Source organism: Lepus europaeus, chromosome 5 (genome assembly GCF_033115175.1).
Source record: "Lepus europaeus isolate LE1 chromosome 5, mLepTim1.pri, whole genome shotgun sequence".
In the NCBI taxonomy this organism is placed as follows: Eukaryota; Metazoa; Chordata; class Mammalia; order Lagomorpha; family Leporidae; genus Lepus; species Lepus europaeus.
This window is the reverse complement of record NC_084831.1, coordinates 7,868,997-7,883,156: the sequence shown is the minus strand read 5'-3', so window position 1 is coordinate 7,883,156 and position 14,160 is coordinate 7,868,997. Positions and strand designations below refer to the sequence as shown.

The following is a 14,160-nucleotide window of genomic DNA, read 5'->3' as shown; positions in this document are numbered from 1 at the left end:
GCTGGGAGCTCCCCGGACTCGCGCAGCGCCCGACTCGCCGCCGCGGGACTCGCGACCGCCCTCCGCAGCGATGGACGGAGACGGTGACCCAGGTAGCCGCCTGGGGCCCCCTCGCTCCGGCCCGTCAGGGGCAGTGGGCAGGCGGGAGCGTGCGCGAGGGGCTCCTCGGAAAGCGAGGGTCCCCGCGGTGCCGCCAACTTTCCCGCAAGGAGCGCCCTGGAATCGGTCTCAAGGGAGCTCCGGCCTCTTGGTCTGGCGCGAGGCGTTGGGGGCCGCAGGCAGAGAGAGGCGCTCCCCCACCCCCGCCCCGCAGCCTCGGAGGGTCTGTCGGGCTGGGGGCTGCCAGTGTGCCCTTCCAGCTCGGGGTGTGAGCTGCCTGAGGCCCCCGATCCACCATCCCAGCCCTCCTCCGGGGAGGGGGCCACCTTTCACCTGGGTGCGGGAGGCCTCGCGGGAGGATGCCCAGCAGGCCAGCACCGAGGGCGGATTCGGAGGCAGCTCTGGGCCGGTGGCCGGTGCTCAGGGCCCTCTGGGACTGCCCAGTCATCTTCTCTGGCACCAAAGACCCCCTTCCCATCCCTCCACCCCCTGCTGGGCGCCGGAGTCAGGACAGGAGAGAGGCCTGCCTGTAGGTTGCTCACCAGGCCCAGAGGGTGGGCATGGCTGGGGCTCGGTGTGAGACAGACAGACTGAAAACCACTCCGGTGGCCAAGCCCCCACCCCCTTCCCAGGCCGTGGCCCTCTCGCCATAGCCCTTACAGGGTCCCAACCGTGGCTCCTGCTTGTCCCCAGGGCCCAGGCCAGGTGGCCTTGGAGGTAGCTTCCAGTGCCAGATAACTTTCCAGTGGTGACAATGTGGGGAGTTGTGTGCAAGAGAGAGGGGGTGGGGGGCCGTAATCGGATCCAGGCCCGGAGCGCCAGGCCCAGGGGCCAGGAGAGGGGACTGGGCAAGGTGCACCTTTCCCCTGAGCATCAGGTGTCTGCGAGGGCCAGGGCAGGGCCAGGGGGGAGTGGAGAGGTGAGGACGCTGGGCCCAGCTCCCCAGGGAGCTGTGGGTGGCAGGATGGACAGGCGTCTTCCTCTCTGCCTCCCACTGGACCTGGAGTCTCTGGGCCCCAGCTTATCTTTGCCAAAAGGGCAGGGTAGACCCCTTCTCCCCCCTCCGCATCATAAACCTGTGGTCAAAACCTGGTGCGAAGGCAGGAGAGCGTTGTGTTCCGGGAGGCTGGCAAGGACTTGCGTGTGTGCTGGGCTCTCCCTGTGTGGGGGCACATGGGGGGGGTGCATCCCTGATTAAGGGTCAGCAGGTGCCCTCCTGCAACTCCCAGCCTCGAGTCCAGGCCCTGCCACCAGTCCCCTGCCCCAGGGCCTGGTCTTTTCCCAGCAGCACCCAGCCCCCGGGAGTGCCCCATCCTGGGTCTGAGAGCCATGGCCTCCTGTCACTCAGCGGCCCCATGTCCTCACTGGCTCACCTCTTCCAGGATGCTGGACCACTGCTATCTGCTTACTCCAGGTCTCCATGGCCAGGCCAGGCTGGAGGGGACCCAGGGGGCGTCCAGCCTGTGCGGTGACATCTGTCCAGGCAGCCCCTGCCCCTCTGCATGGAGTCCGAACCCGAGCCCTGGGTGAAGGGCTGGGCAGTGATCACGGTGTCTGGTAGATGGGGCCGCTGCGGGCCAGAGGTGGGACAACGGGAGGGGGAGAAACTGCTTTCCTCCGCGTCCGGTGCATCTCCCTGTTAGTACACACACGGCTCGCGCAGCAGCGGCTGGCTGGGCACAGCTGGGTCTCTGGATCCTGTTCTCCCTTCCCCCGGGCCTCGGATCCTCTGTCCCCAGCCCTGAATACTAATAGCGTGGTCTCCAGGTCACTTTTTTCTTTTTTAAAGATTCGTTTATTTTATTTGAAAGTTAGAGATACACACAGAGAGAAGGAGAAGCAGAAAGAGAGAGAGAGAGAGAGAGAGAGAGAGAGAGAGAGAGAGAGAGTCTTCTACCCGCTGGTCCACTCCCCAATTGGCTGCGATGGCTGGAGCTGTGCCGATCCGAAGCCAGGAGCCAGGAGCTTCTTCCGGGTCTCCCACGCGGGTGCAGGGGCCCAAGCACTTGGGCCATCTTCTACTGCTTTCCCAGGCCATAGCAGAGAACTGGATCAGAAATGGAGCAGCCGGGACTCGAACTGGTGCCCATATGGGATGCTGGCACTGCAGGTGGCAGCCTTACCCACTGCGCCACAGCGCCGGCCCCTCCAGGTCGCTTTTTCTACAAGCCCCAGCCTTTTCATCTGTCTCCAAATCAGCACGTGCTTTGCTGAGCCTGTGGGGGTTGACGGTGTCTCTGGGGCCAGACTGGGTTCAAATCCAGGCTCCCGCCACCTATTGGCCGGTGACCCTGGGCTGTTTCCCCACTCCACGCCTCAGTCTCCTCATCACTGAAATGGGGACAGCTATAGAAGCAACCTCGAAGACACAGCGGGAGGATTTAAAGAGGAAAGAAAGTTGAAATGCTTAGAGCAAGACGTGACATTTGCCCGGTGCCCAGTGAGCGTGGGCTCCTGAAGGTGCTTTTGTCCAACTGTCCCATCCCAGGGCGAAAGCCAGGAGGCAGGAGTGCCAGGGCTGCAGGATGGCCCAGTGGCTGTGTTCAGTGCCCAAGGTGAGGGGAGCAGGGGTCTGCTCGGAATACCCCGGGGATAGGAGGCTTCGTGCTGAAGGCTTGGGGCAGCGCTGCACACTGCTGTCACTGATGATGGCACCTGCTCAGGTAGGGGACGGATGGGCCCTGCAGGGAGACAGTCTCTGCCACGCTCTTCAGCTCCTGGTCTCATGCGGTTGTGGCCGCGGGCAGGGGACCAGTGCGGGAGTCACAGCCTCCCCCTCCCCCACCCGCAGAGAGCATGGGCCAGCCGGAAGAGGCAAGCCCGGAGGAGCAGCCGGAGGAGGCGGGCGCAGAGGCGGGCGCCGACGAGGAGCGGCCCGAGGAGGAGGAGGAGGAGCAGGAGCAGGAGGACGCGGAGGCGGCGGCGTACCTGGCCGAGCTGCCCGAGCCGCTGCTGCTGCGGGTGCTGGCCGCGCTGCCGGCCGCCGAGCTGGTGCAGGCCTGCCGCCTGGTGTGCCAGCGCTGGCGGGAGCTGGTGGACGGCGCTCCGCTGTGGCTGCTCAAGTGTCAGCAGGAGGGGCTGGTGGCCGGGGGCGGCGCCGGCGACGAGCGCGACCACTGGCAGCAGTTCTACTTCCTGAGCAAGCGACGGCGCAACCTGCTGCGCAACCCGTGCGGCGAGGGTGAGCGGCGGGCGCTGCCTGGGGCCCCCAGACCCGGGGGGAGGCGGGCACCGGGGCGCCGGGCGCAGCCTCTCCCCGAGCACCTGCTTCCCGGGGTGGGGGTGGGCGCTCTGCCCATGGGCTCCCACCCTCAGGGAGCCAGGGCCGGCCGGGTCGTGCCCACCGTCCCAACACCCCCTGCCACAGTGGCGGGGCTGCGGGGGCCGACGCGGGGCCGTCTGTTCCCCGCAGAGGACTTGGAGGGCTGGTGCGACGTGGAGCACGGCGGGGACGGCTGGAGGGTGGAGGACCTGCCCGGGGACAGCGGGGCGGAATTCACCCACGATGAGAGCGTCCGGAAGTACTTCGCCTCCTCCTTCGAGTAAGGACCAGGGGGGCGGGCGTGCGCGCGCGCGCGTGGGGCTGGGGGCATCCGCCGCGTGCTGACTCCGGCTCTCCCAGGTGGTGTCGCAAAGCGCAGGTCGTTGACCTGCAGGCGGAGGGCTACTGGGAGGAGCTTCTGGACACGACCCAGCCGGCCATCGTGGTGAAGGACTGGTGAGAGGCGTGGGCCGGGGCGGGCAGGGTGAGGCGCGTGTGGGGGCGGTGGCCACGTGCGCCCCGGGCCTGCAGCGCCTGGCGGTTTCTGAGCTTCCAGAAGCTGGACAGCCACCTCCCCCGGGGTGTGTATGTTGGCGTGTGTGCGCGTGCGTGCGTTACGTGCATACGTGTGTATGTGTGTGTGCATTTATGCACGTTCTAAACGTTTAAATCCGTCTGCGCTCCAAATAAAACGTGTCTCTGGGTTGGATCCGCCTTCGACCTTGGGTCTGGCCAACCCCGGGGCCCGCGGACATTGGGTCAGCCTCGCTGGCCTCGGTCTCCACGTCTCCACGTCTGGGAAATGGGGCGCCGGTAGCAGGCCCCGCAGGGCTGAGCTGGCTCCCGCTGGGGCAGGTACTCGGGCCGCAGGGACGCGGGCTGCCTGTACGAACTCACGGTGACGCTGCTGTCCGAGCACGAGGACGTGCTGGCCGAGTTCAACAGCGGGCAGGTGGCGGTGGCCCCAGACAGCGACGACGCGGGCTGGATCGAGGTGAGCCCCGAGTGGGCGGCGCTGGGCGGGCCCGGGCTCGGGCGGCGGGGGCGCGGCGCGGCGCGGGGCGCCCTGAGCGCTTCTCCTTCCACCCGGTCCGCAGATCTCGCACACCTTCACCGACTACGGGCCCGGGGTGCGCTTCGTCCGCTTCGAGCACGGGGGCCAGGACTCGGTCTACTGGAAGGGCTGGTTCGGGGCCCGGGTGACCAACAGCGGCGTGTGGGTGGAGCCCTGAGGGACCCCCCTGCCTCCCCTTAGTAGCATCCCTGCCCTCCGCGCCCCGCCCCCGCTCCCCCTCCTCCTCGCCCTAGCTCCACGCCCAGCCCGGGACGCGCGCGGGGGTCTTTTCGGCCTGCAGGTGGCCGCCTCCACGGTAGGAGGCGGGTGAGGGCTGGGCCTGGGCTCCCTGCTCAATCCCTTCGCTAGCACGGAGCCTGCCGCCCAGTGGGCGCCCAATAAATACGGTTTGTCCCAGGAAGGACCGAGTGAGTGGACGGATGAATGAATGCCCCCCCCCATAGCCTTCGCAGTCTCCTGAGCACCCCCCCCCCGCGCTCGGGGTTGGAAAAATACTTGGGGAGGCTCCAGCTGCTCCGGTTTCCAGGGGCCGCGGGGCCGGTGTGGAGCCAGCCGGGCCTGGCCAGCAGTGCCGGACAAAGACTGGATTGTGAGGCCAAGGAGGAACCAGCTGGGTCTGGCGCCTGCAGAACACCCAAGCCGCCCAGAGGCCAGAACAGGGTGTGGGGGCGGGGCTGCCCCCCAGGCCCCTCTCCCAGGCCTGGCTGCCCACCCCCTGTCCTTCTGAAGACAGGCCTGTGGTGCCCAGGGCTGGGTGGGCGTGGGGTCCTTGCTGGGGTCAGGAGTCCCCTCTCGGGTTCATGACACTTCCTATTGTCCACCCCCTCCACTCCCCACACCTGATTTTGCATGGGGCACATCTGAGCACCTGCTCCCCTTGGTCGGTGTCCAAGCCCTGCCTGGAGGTGGTGCCCCGGGGGTCCCTCCAGCCCTGGCTGCTCTCCCAGGCAGGAGCCGGAGCCTGAGTTGGGTTCTCCCTCGTGCGTTCTCCAGGGCTCAGGGCCACAGGGGAGCCCCCGGGGCCGGATCATGGGGTGCCCCAGGCCCGCTGTTGTGGAGGGGCTGTCCGTGGAGCTTGGTTCAGGGGCCGAGACAGCTTCTGAGCCAGGCGGGCCTGTGAGGCCATCCTGGCACCCTGTGGTCCCCTGGGGACTGCTCCAGGGCAGAGGGCATGGTCATCCTCTTACGTACAAGGAGACTGGGGGCAAAGGACACCAGCTAAGGAACACACACACACACACACACACACCTCTCTGCTGACCAGCAGGGGGTGCCCGCGGACCTGTTCTGAACAGTGGGGCGCGGTGGCAGCCATAGAGGAGGCCTGGCAGGTCCCGTAAGCTCTTTTCTAACTCACTGACACTTCTTCAGCTCCTACTGTGAGTCAGTCAGGGGTGGGAGACAAGGCCTGCTGGCGTGCACAGTCTAGAAGGAGAAACACGCAAGCAAGTAAACGAACAGTCATCCAAGCGCCAGTGAGTCCTGGCTGCTCCGCTTCCAGTCCAGCTCCCTGCTGACATGCCTGGGGAGAAGCAGGTGATGGCCCAAGTGCTTGGGCCTCTGTACCCACATGGGAGACCCAGATGGAGCTCCTGGCTCCTGGTTTTGGCCTGGCCCAGCCCCGGCTGTTGCAGCCATTTGGGGAGTGAACCTGCAGGCAGAAGCTCTCTCTCTCTCTCTCACAATGCATTTCAAATAAATAAATAAATCTGTAAAAAATGAACAGGCTAGGGGCTGACATTGCGGTGTAATGGGTAAAACTGTCTCCTGCAATGCTGGCGTCCTATATAGGCTCCAGTTTGAGTCCCGGCTGCTCCACTTCCTATCCAGCTCCCTGCTAATGTTCCTAGGAAATCAGCAGAAGGTGGCCCAAGTGCTTGGGTCCCTGCACCTACATGGGAGACCCAGAGTAAGCTCTGGTCTCCTGGCTTCAGCCTGGCTCAGCCCCGGCTGTTGGAGCCATTTGGGGAGTGAACCTGCAGGCGGAAGATCTCTCTGTCTCTCCCTCTCTCTTTGTAACTCTGCCTTTCAAGTAAATAAATCTTTAAATGAACAAGATAGTTGTCAACATGATGTAGCACTTAATCTACATTCCATTCGCTACTGTACGAGCTTTATAAAGGATAAATCAAAGGACATTTGTTATCCTCATCACTTTATGAAGTGGGAACTGCTATTCCATCTTTACAGTTGAGAAAATGGAGGCACAGAGAGGGCAAACAACTTGCCTGAGACCACACAGCCAAGGGTCAGAACCGGGACTCTGTTCAGCCATGAGGCCCTTGTCTATAGTGAGAGAGAGGGAGAGGGATGGGGGGGGGGCAGAGAGAGAGAGAGAGAGAGAGTGCGTGCCCCACTTTGGTCACGGTGGCTGCGAGGACTTCTCTAAGGCAGTGGTGTTGGAACGTTGGGGAGAGACCAGGTGTGTGGGTTTCCGGGGAAAGCATTGTAGGAGCTGCAAGTGCAAAGGCTGGGGGTGGGAACGAGCTTATTTCCCAGATCAGAGAGGCATCCAGCACGGCTGGAAGTGACTTAACCTGAGCTTGGAGCTGCGGGCAGGCAGCCCTGAGAGTTGTGTGATCCTACTGTGTGCTCGGCCCTTTGACCAGAGATGACGTGGAGGTGACGGCGATGACAGCAGGTGTCCGCCGAGCACCTGCGTATCCTGTGCCGGGAGCTCATTCGGCCTGCTCCTCCGCCCTCCCTGGTGGACAGAGATAGCCACATTTCGTAGATACGAGCTGTGACTCAGGGATGTCGGTGACTCGTCACAGAGCGAGTGGTCGGAGCTGGGTTTCCGGCTCTTAACCAATTCACTGCCATACAGGATCAAAGATGGGCACAGGCTGGGAGACAGAGCAGGACCAGAAGAGCCGAGAACAGGGGAGCTGGAGGTGACAGTGGTCCCCAGGGCTTCCACGCATAGCCGTGCCCCAGGCAGGACGTGGGAGTTCATGGTGTTTCTTGCGAGGTGTTCCTGGGGCATTTTTGGTTCAGGGATCTGGGGGGAAATGCATTTCCTCTTTATGTTTTGGTAGCTACTTACGTTTAACCATTTTGTAAAGGGAAAAGTCCCTCTCCCCCTTTCTGACCTGTTTCCCTTGTAAATCGGATTTTTGTGTTACGGTGCGTTGGGTTCTGCCTAGAGGGAGGGAAGGAAGGGACAGTTCCTCCTGCCACCACAAGGTGTCAGCATTGTCAAGGCAGTCTCCAGGCTGGGTCTGTGGGGCCCGGTTCTCTGCAGAGGGAGGGACCTCAGAAGCCAGCGTTTGAATCCAAAGCCTGGATCTTCCCATGGCTGGGGGCCGAGTACCCCTAGGGGCTGACCTCGGAGCTGCTCTTACGCCAGGGGCTCCTGAGAATCACTGACGAAGCTGGGTCCCCAGGGGCAAGTCCCACAGGACCAGGAGAGGGTGGTGATCTCCAGGGATCCTCGTGGGGACGGGGGCCCAGTCTGTCCCCACCGCAGCAGAGTCCTGGGCCTGCCTTGAGTCCCCTCGCCACCGGCGAACACCGAACACCCGGGCAGATCCACGCCTGGCCTCCTGGGGCTGCGGGACTTTGCTGTCTTCCCCCGTAAATGGAACCTAATCTTGTGTTGACTCTGCTGAACAAGGAGGTTCAAGATGAGCCGGCATCCATTCCTCCCCGCGCTGCCAGGGTTCCCGCCCGCACCAGCGCGGCAGAGCCCATGGGGGCAGGGCTGGGAGCCGCCTTCTAGCGCCTCAGCGGGCGGCTGTGGCGATGCAGCAGGAAAGATCTCAGCTGGACGGGCTGAGGAGGGAGATGGGTGGACTCAGCCAGGCAGGAGGTGGTCGTAAGACATGAGAGGCGGGGCCTTGGAGGCTCCTGGACCCCCGCGCCCGCTGGCATTTGCTTCCCACAGCCACAGACACCTGCCCGTGTGTGCTCCGGGCTGTCAGGCACTCGTGTCCCCCTCTGGAGCTACACAAGGCAGGTGCCTGGCTGCAGTGGTCGAGCTGTGCCCCATCCTGGACTGCCCGGGACCAGGGTCGCCTCCACTTCTGCTTCCTGCTTCCTGCTAATGCATCCTGGGGGGGGGCAGCTGGTGGATGTGCCAGCACTCGGGTCCCCGCCACACATGTGGGAGACCCAGGCTTCGGTCCCCGGCTCCTGGTTCCCGCCTGGCTCTTGCCCTGGTTATTGTAGGTATCTGGGGAAGAACCAGCAGAGGGGAAGATTCTCTGCTTCTCCACCTCCCAAATAAAATCAAAACTAGTCGGTAAATTTGAAGACAGTGGAGCTATGTGTGGGGTCTGCAGCCGCCTCCACTCTGCTAGCCCTTCTGACCCCTTCCCCTCCCAGGAGTCAGGGAGGCGGCTTGTGCAGGGCGCAGGGTGGGGGGTTGGAAACAGAAGCCCTTGGCCTTGACCTGGCTTTGCCCCCGTCCTCATCTGTAAAAATGGAAGCCGGGGTCCCCGCCGCCAGCCTGTTTGGTGCTCCTGGGCACGGCTGCGGCCAGGTCCCCAGCGTCGCCGGGTTCCCTGACGGAGACAGCCGGGTTGGAGAGGTGGACGCGACCGTAGCCACGCTGCCTTGGTTGCGACGCGGGAGGGCACTCGCGTTTCTTCTGCTTGTTCTCATTGACTCCTACGTGGTCCTCCCTGGGAGGTTCCGTTTTGTCAGCCCAGTTTGAGGCTGAGAGAGACAGGGCCCCTGGCTGGGGTCGCGAAGCCGCAGCCGGAGGAGCTGCAGTTGTCGCAGTAGGTTAAGTCACTGCTTTGACACGAGCGTCCCACGTATGACGGAGGACAGCTCAGGTCCCAGCAGCTCCACCTCCGATCCAGCTCCCTGCTAACACACCTGGGAGAGCAGCAGAGGATGGCCCAAGTCCTCGAGCCCCTGCACCGTGTGGGAGACCCGGATGGAGTTCCATGTTCCTGGCTATAACCTGGCCCAGCCCTGGCCATTGCAGCCATTTGGCAAGTGGATGGCAGATCTTCCCTTCTCCCTCTCTCCTCTTTGTTGCTTTGCATTTCAAATACAATAAGTCTTTAAAAAGTTGTACCGGGCTGGTGTTGTGGCCTAAGCCACTGCCTGTGAAGCCAGCATCCTATATGAGTGCTGGTTCAAGTCAAATCCATCAATCAATATCGTTCTGAAAAAGCTGCAACCTGCAGAACGGCGTGGCTCGGAGCCTCTGTCCGAGGGGCCCACGCTTGTGTGTGCAGATGGTCAGCTCCGACCCGTGAGGGCCAGCTCCGACCCTGTGAGGGCCACCTCTGACCCGTGAGGGCCAGCTCCGACCCCGTGGGGGCCGACTCTGACCCGTGAGTCCCGTTGCAGGTTCTCCCACTGCAGGGTAGCCCCCGGAAGTGCATGGTCACGCATGATTCGTGGGATTTTTCTGTGTGATTCTTGGTGGCTCAGCCTTCTTGCCACCATTAGCAGGAAACCCCCCTCCCACTCGGACCTCAGCACTTGCTTCACTCGCTTGGATCAAGAACGGGTGTGGTATTTTCTGAGCAAGGCCGAGGCCTCCCCAAAGCCCAGTGTCATCGTCCGTGGTAGGCCACGCCCCCTGAGCCCTCGCTGTGTGGGAGGTGTGTTCACGTGGCTTGGTCAGCCTCTGAGCAGTATTATTTCTATTTTAAAGATCGGGGCCGGCGCTGTGTCGTACCTGCGACCCTGGCATCCCATATGGGTGCAGGGTTGTGTCCTGGCTGCTCCACTTCCAATGCCACTCCTTGCTAACGAGCCTGGGAAAACAGCGGAAGATGGCCCAAGTCCTTGGGCCCCTGCACTCACATAGGAGACCTGAATGGAGTTCCTACCTCCTGGCGCCAGCCCAGTCCAGCCCCAACTGTTCCAGACAATTGGGAGTGGATGGAGTCTCTCTCTTTCTTTCTCTCTCTCTCTGTCTCTGCCCACCCCCCCCCAACCCATGGCTCTTTCAATAAATAAATATATATTTTTAAAAAATTTTTAATTAATTAATTAATTTTTTTTTTGACAGGCAGAGTGGATAGTGAGAGAGAGACAGAGAGAAAGGTCTTCCTTTACCGTTGGTTCACCCTCCAATGGCCGCCGCGGTAGGCGCGCTGCGGCCGGCGCACCACGCTGATCCGATGGCAGGAGCCAGGTGCTTCTCCTGGTCTCCCATGGGGTGCAGGGCCCAGGGACTTGGGCCATCCTCCACTGCACTCCCTGGCCACAGCAGAGAGCCGGCCTGGAAGAGGGGCAACCGGTACAGGATCGGTGCCCCGACCGGGACTAGAACCCGGTGTGCCGGCGCCGCAAGGCGGAGGATTAGCCTATTGAGCCATGGCGCCGGCCCATAAATATTTTTTAAAAAGAGATTTGCTTATTTAAAAGGAAGAGTTAGAATGAGGGAGAAAGAGGGAGAAACCAAGAAAGGTCTTCCATCTGCTGGTTCACTCCCCAGATGGCCTCACGGGCTGGGCTTGGGCTGGGTTGAAGTCAGGAGCCAGGAGCTTCATCTGGGTCTCCCACATGGGTGCAGGGGCCCAAGGACTTGGGCCATCTTCTGCTGGCTTCCCAGGCACATCAGCAGGCAGCAGGATCGGAAGTGGAGCAGCTGGGACTAGGGCCAGGGCCCCAAGCGCCAGCTCCTGTTATTTCCACTTTGGAGATGGAGTTGAAACAGGTTCAGAGACGCCACACAGCGGGGACTTTGTGAAGCTGGGACGCAGCTGAGTGCGTCTCGCTCTAGCACCCACCTGGCGATGGGGCTGTGCTGGGGGGCCCCATCCTGGGGCGTAGGCAGTGTGGTGCAGGGCGGGGGCTTCGGGGCTGTGCTGGAGCTGCCGGGTTTTCTGCATCTCGCATATTCTATGTTTAGGCTCAGCCTCGGGCACAGACCTGGGCTCATGTGTGGCAATAGTCGGCACCAAGTGCCAGGCACCAGTTATACTGAGGACACAGCAGTGGGTTGGTGAGGTCCTCGTCCCTGGGAGCTCACAGACTGTGTGTGTGTGTGTGTGTGTAGGGGGCACACCTGGCTTCCCAGAGCTGGCTCAGGTTGAATCCAGGAGCCAGGAACTCCATGTTGGTCTCGCACATGTGTGGCTCGGCTGCCTTCCCAAATGTATTCACAGGAAGCTAGATCAGAAGCAGAGCAGCTAAACTCAAACCAGCACTGTGATATGGGATGGCCGGCCTGGCTTCACAGGTAGTGGCTTAGCCCACTGTGCCACAGTGCTGCCTCCCTACGGATGGTATAAGGGTCAAATGAATTAAGATGTATTTTTTCTTTTTGTCTTTTTTAAAAAAGATTTATTTATTTATTTATTTATTTGAAAGCCACAGTTAGAGAGGCAGAGAGAGAGAGAGAGAGAGGTCGGTCTTCCATCCAATGGTTCACTCCCCAGTTGCTGCAACGGCCGGAGCTGCGTCGATATGAAGCAAGGAGCCAGGAGCTAGGAGCCAGGAGCTTCTTCTGTGTCTCCCATGCAGGTGCAGGGGCCCAAGGACTTGGGCCATCTTCTACTGCTATCCCAGCCATAGCAGAGAGCTAGATTGGAAGTGGAACAGCCAGGTCTCAAACCGGCGCCCATATGGGATGCCGGCGCTTCAGGCCAGGGTGTTAACCCGCTGCACCACAGCACCGGCCCCTCTTTTTTTTTTTTGTCTATCTGAAAGGGGGAGAGAGAGCAAGCTCCCACTAACTGCTTCACTCCCCAATGCCTGTTGAAGCTGAGAGCTGGGAATGCGATCCGAGTCCCCCACGAGGGTGCCAGGGACCCAACCACTTACCAGCAGGAAGCTGGAGGCTCAATGGCTGCCCTTGAATTAATGCTCACGAGTCATTAGATCAGAACCCGCCCTCCGAAGCACCGGATACAAGCTGTTCAAATAAACAAAACGAACGCGCCTGGCAACCACAGTGCAGGGGCTATGTGGGGAAGCTAACCTTGTCCCTGATCAGGGAAGGCTTCCTGGAGGAGGGGTGAGTGGACACACCTGGGTGATTCTAGATGGTTCTGTGACTTCCCCAGCCCGTGCCGAGTGCCAGGCACCGTCAGTGGGAGCTGTGCACCAGCTGGCTGTTTCCTGGGGCGTGATGTGATCTATCCGCGCGCTAAGCAGCAGCCTGGCTTTGGATTCTGCAGGCACCTGTGACCGAGCCGGGTGGGTGGGGAGGGTCCTGACGGTTCCTCCCAAACCTGCGGGCAGCGTGTGGGGAGCGGTGCAGGGCGTGGGGGGGCCTGTGACCAAGCCGGGTGGGTGGGGAGGGTCCTGATGGTTTTCCCTAAACCTGCGGGCAGTGTGTGGGGAGCGGTGCAGGGCGTGGGGGGGCCTGTGACCGAGCCAGGTGGGTGGGGAGGGTCCTGACGGTTCCTCCCAAACCTGCGGGCAGTGTGTGGGGAGCGGTGCAGGGCGTGGGGGGGGCCCTGTGACCGAGCCGGGTGGGTGGGGAGGGTCCTGACGGTTCCTCCCTAAACCTGCAGGCAGTGTGTGGGGAGCGGTGCAGGGCGTGGGGGGGCCCTGTGACCGAGCCGGGTGGGCGGGGAGGGTCCTGACACTTCCTCCCAAACCTGCAGGCAGCATGTGGGGAGCGGTGCAGGGCGTGGGGGGGCCTGTGACCAAGCCGGGTGGGTGGGGAGGGTCCTGATGGTTTTCCCTAAACCTGCAGGCAGCGTGTGGGGAGCGGTGCAGGGCGTGCGGGGGCCCTGGGCACTGCAGAAAGACAAAGATGTCTTTGAGAAGAAGAAAGAGAAAAACGCAAGAAAAGGAAGAGGGAAGCAGGCAGAGAACGATTTTCTTGGGGAATTCTTGTTTTCCGACGCCACTGAGTGCAGTAATCCGATCTATTAAGGCAGAAGCCCCCTCTGTTTTATTGCTGTGACTTTGACCTAATAGTCTCGGGTCTGCATTTGAAATCAGAGCAACCCCGGGGAGGGAGAGCTGTGGAGAGGGAGGCGTCAGCCCCGGATCAATTACTCTCCAAGCCGACAGCGGAAAAATGAATTATTCCCCCGGAAAGCAGCCTCCTCAGCCCGTGGATTCTGCACTGCAGAATCTGGTGGCTTCGCCAAATTCAATTTGGTCTTCGGGGGAGACACTGAAAGCCAGGTGGGGTGTGTGTGGGTAGAGGGGGTGCCTGGCAGCTTCTCTCAAGCCCCCCCCCCAGTCATCTGGGGTGTGGGCAAGTGCGCGCCGCCCCGCCTGTCCCAGGGACTCCCTGCACTCTGCAGAGTAAGATGCTTTTTTCCCAGTCTTAGGCTTAGAGAGGTGAGGTTGTTTCTCTGGGGTCACAGTGAGCTGGTAACCATGGCAACCTAGCACCTTTCTGTCCTTGTCCTCTGGGGCCTGCTGAAAATCCACCCCCCACGTTCCTACCCCCACCCCCACCCGACCCCAGGAAGCTGCGGGTCAGAGTTGGGAGCATTCTGTCCCACCCTGGAGTGCTGCTCTAGCTGTCGCTCTGTGACCTGGGGAAGCAGCTTAACCTCTGTGGGCCTGAGTTCTCCGATCCAAAAAATGGGGTTATTTGCAGTCCTTGTACTGGGTGCCACTCTGTCAGCTCCAAGTGACAGAAATGCAACCCAACGTGGTTTAATTGAAGGGGAACCTTTTGGGTTCATGTAACAGAGATGCCCAGTATAGATTTCTTCTGGGGTGCAGGACCTAGGGGAGCCCCCAGTGTATACAGAACTTGGGTTTCTTCTCGCCTCTCGGTTCTGTGTGGCTTCATCCTGGGCAGGCTCACTGCAGAAGGGGCCAGGCACCCTGGTCCACG

At 61.7% G+C, this 14,160-nt stretch overlaps 1 protein-coding gene across 1 annotated transcript; it reads left to right on the top strand.

The window, feature by feature from the left end:
* The first annotated feature begins 18 nt into the window (after positions 1 to 18).
* On the top strand, positions 19 to 4,828 carry FBXO2 (F-box protein 2). The gene is made up of 6 exons (XM_062190438.1): positions 19 to 92; positions 2,891 to 3,280; positions 3,512 to 3,641; positions 3,722 to 3,817; positions 4,217 to 4,355; positions 4,459 to 4,828. The coding sequence occupies exons 1-6, from the start codon at positions 71 to 73 to the stop codon at positions 4,591 to 4,593; spliced, it is 912 nt and encodes a 303-aa protein (XP_062046422.1). The 5' UTR covers positions 19 to 70; the 3' UTR covers positions 4,594 to 4,828.
* The last annotated feature ends 9,332 nt before the right edge of the window (positions 4,829 to 14,160 follow it).

Coding starts and splice junctions, on each gene's coding strand:
- FBXO2 (XM_062190438.1), top strand. CDS start 71: ATGGACGGAGACGGTGACCCAG. Junction 3,642..3,721: donor TACTTCGCCTCCTCCTTCGA/GTAAGGACCAGG, acceptor CGGCTCTCCCAG/GTGGTGTCGCAAAGCGCAGG. Junction 4,356..4,458: donor ACGACGCGGGCTGGATCGAG/GTGAGCCCCGAG, acceptor CCCGGTCCGCAG/ATCTCGCACACCTTCACCGA.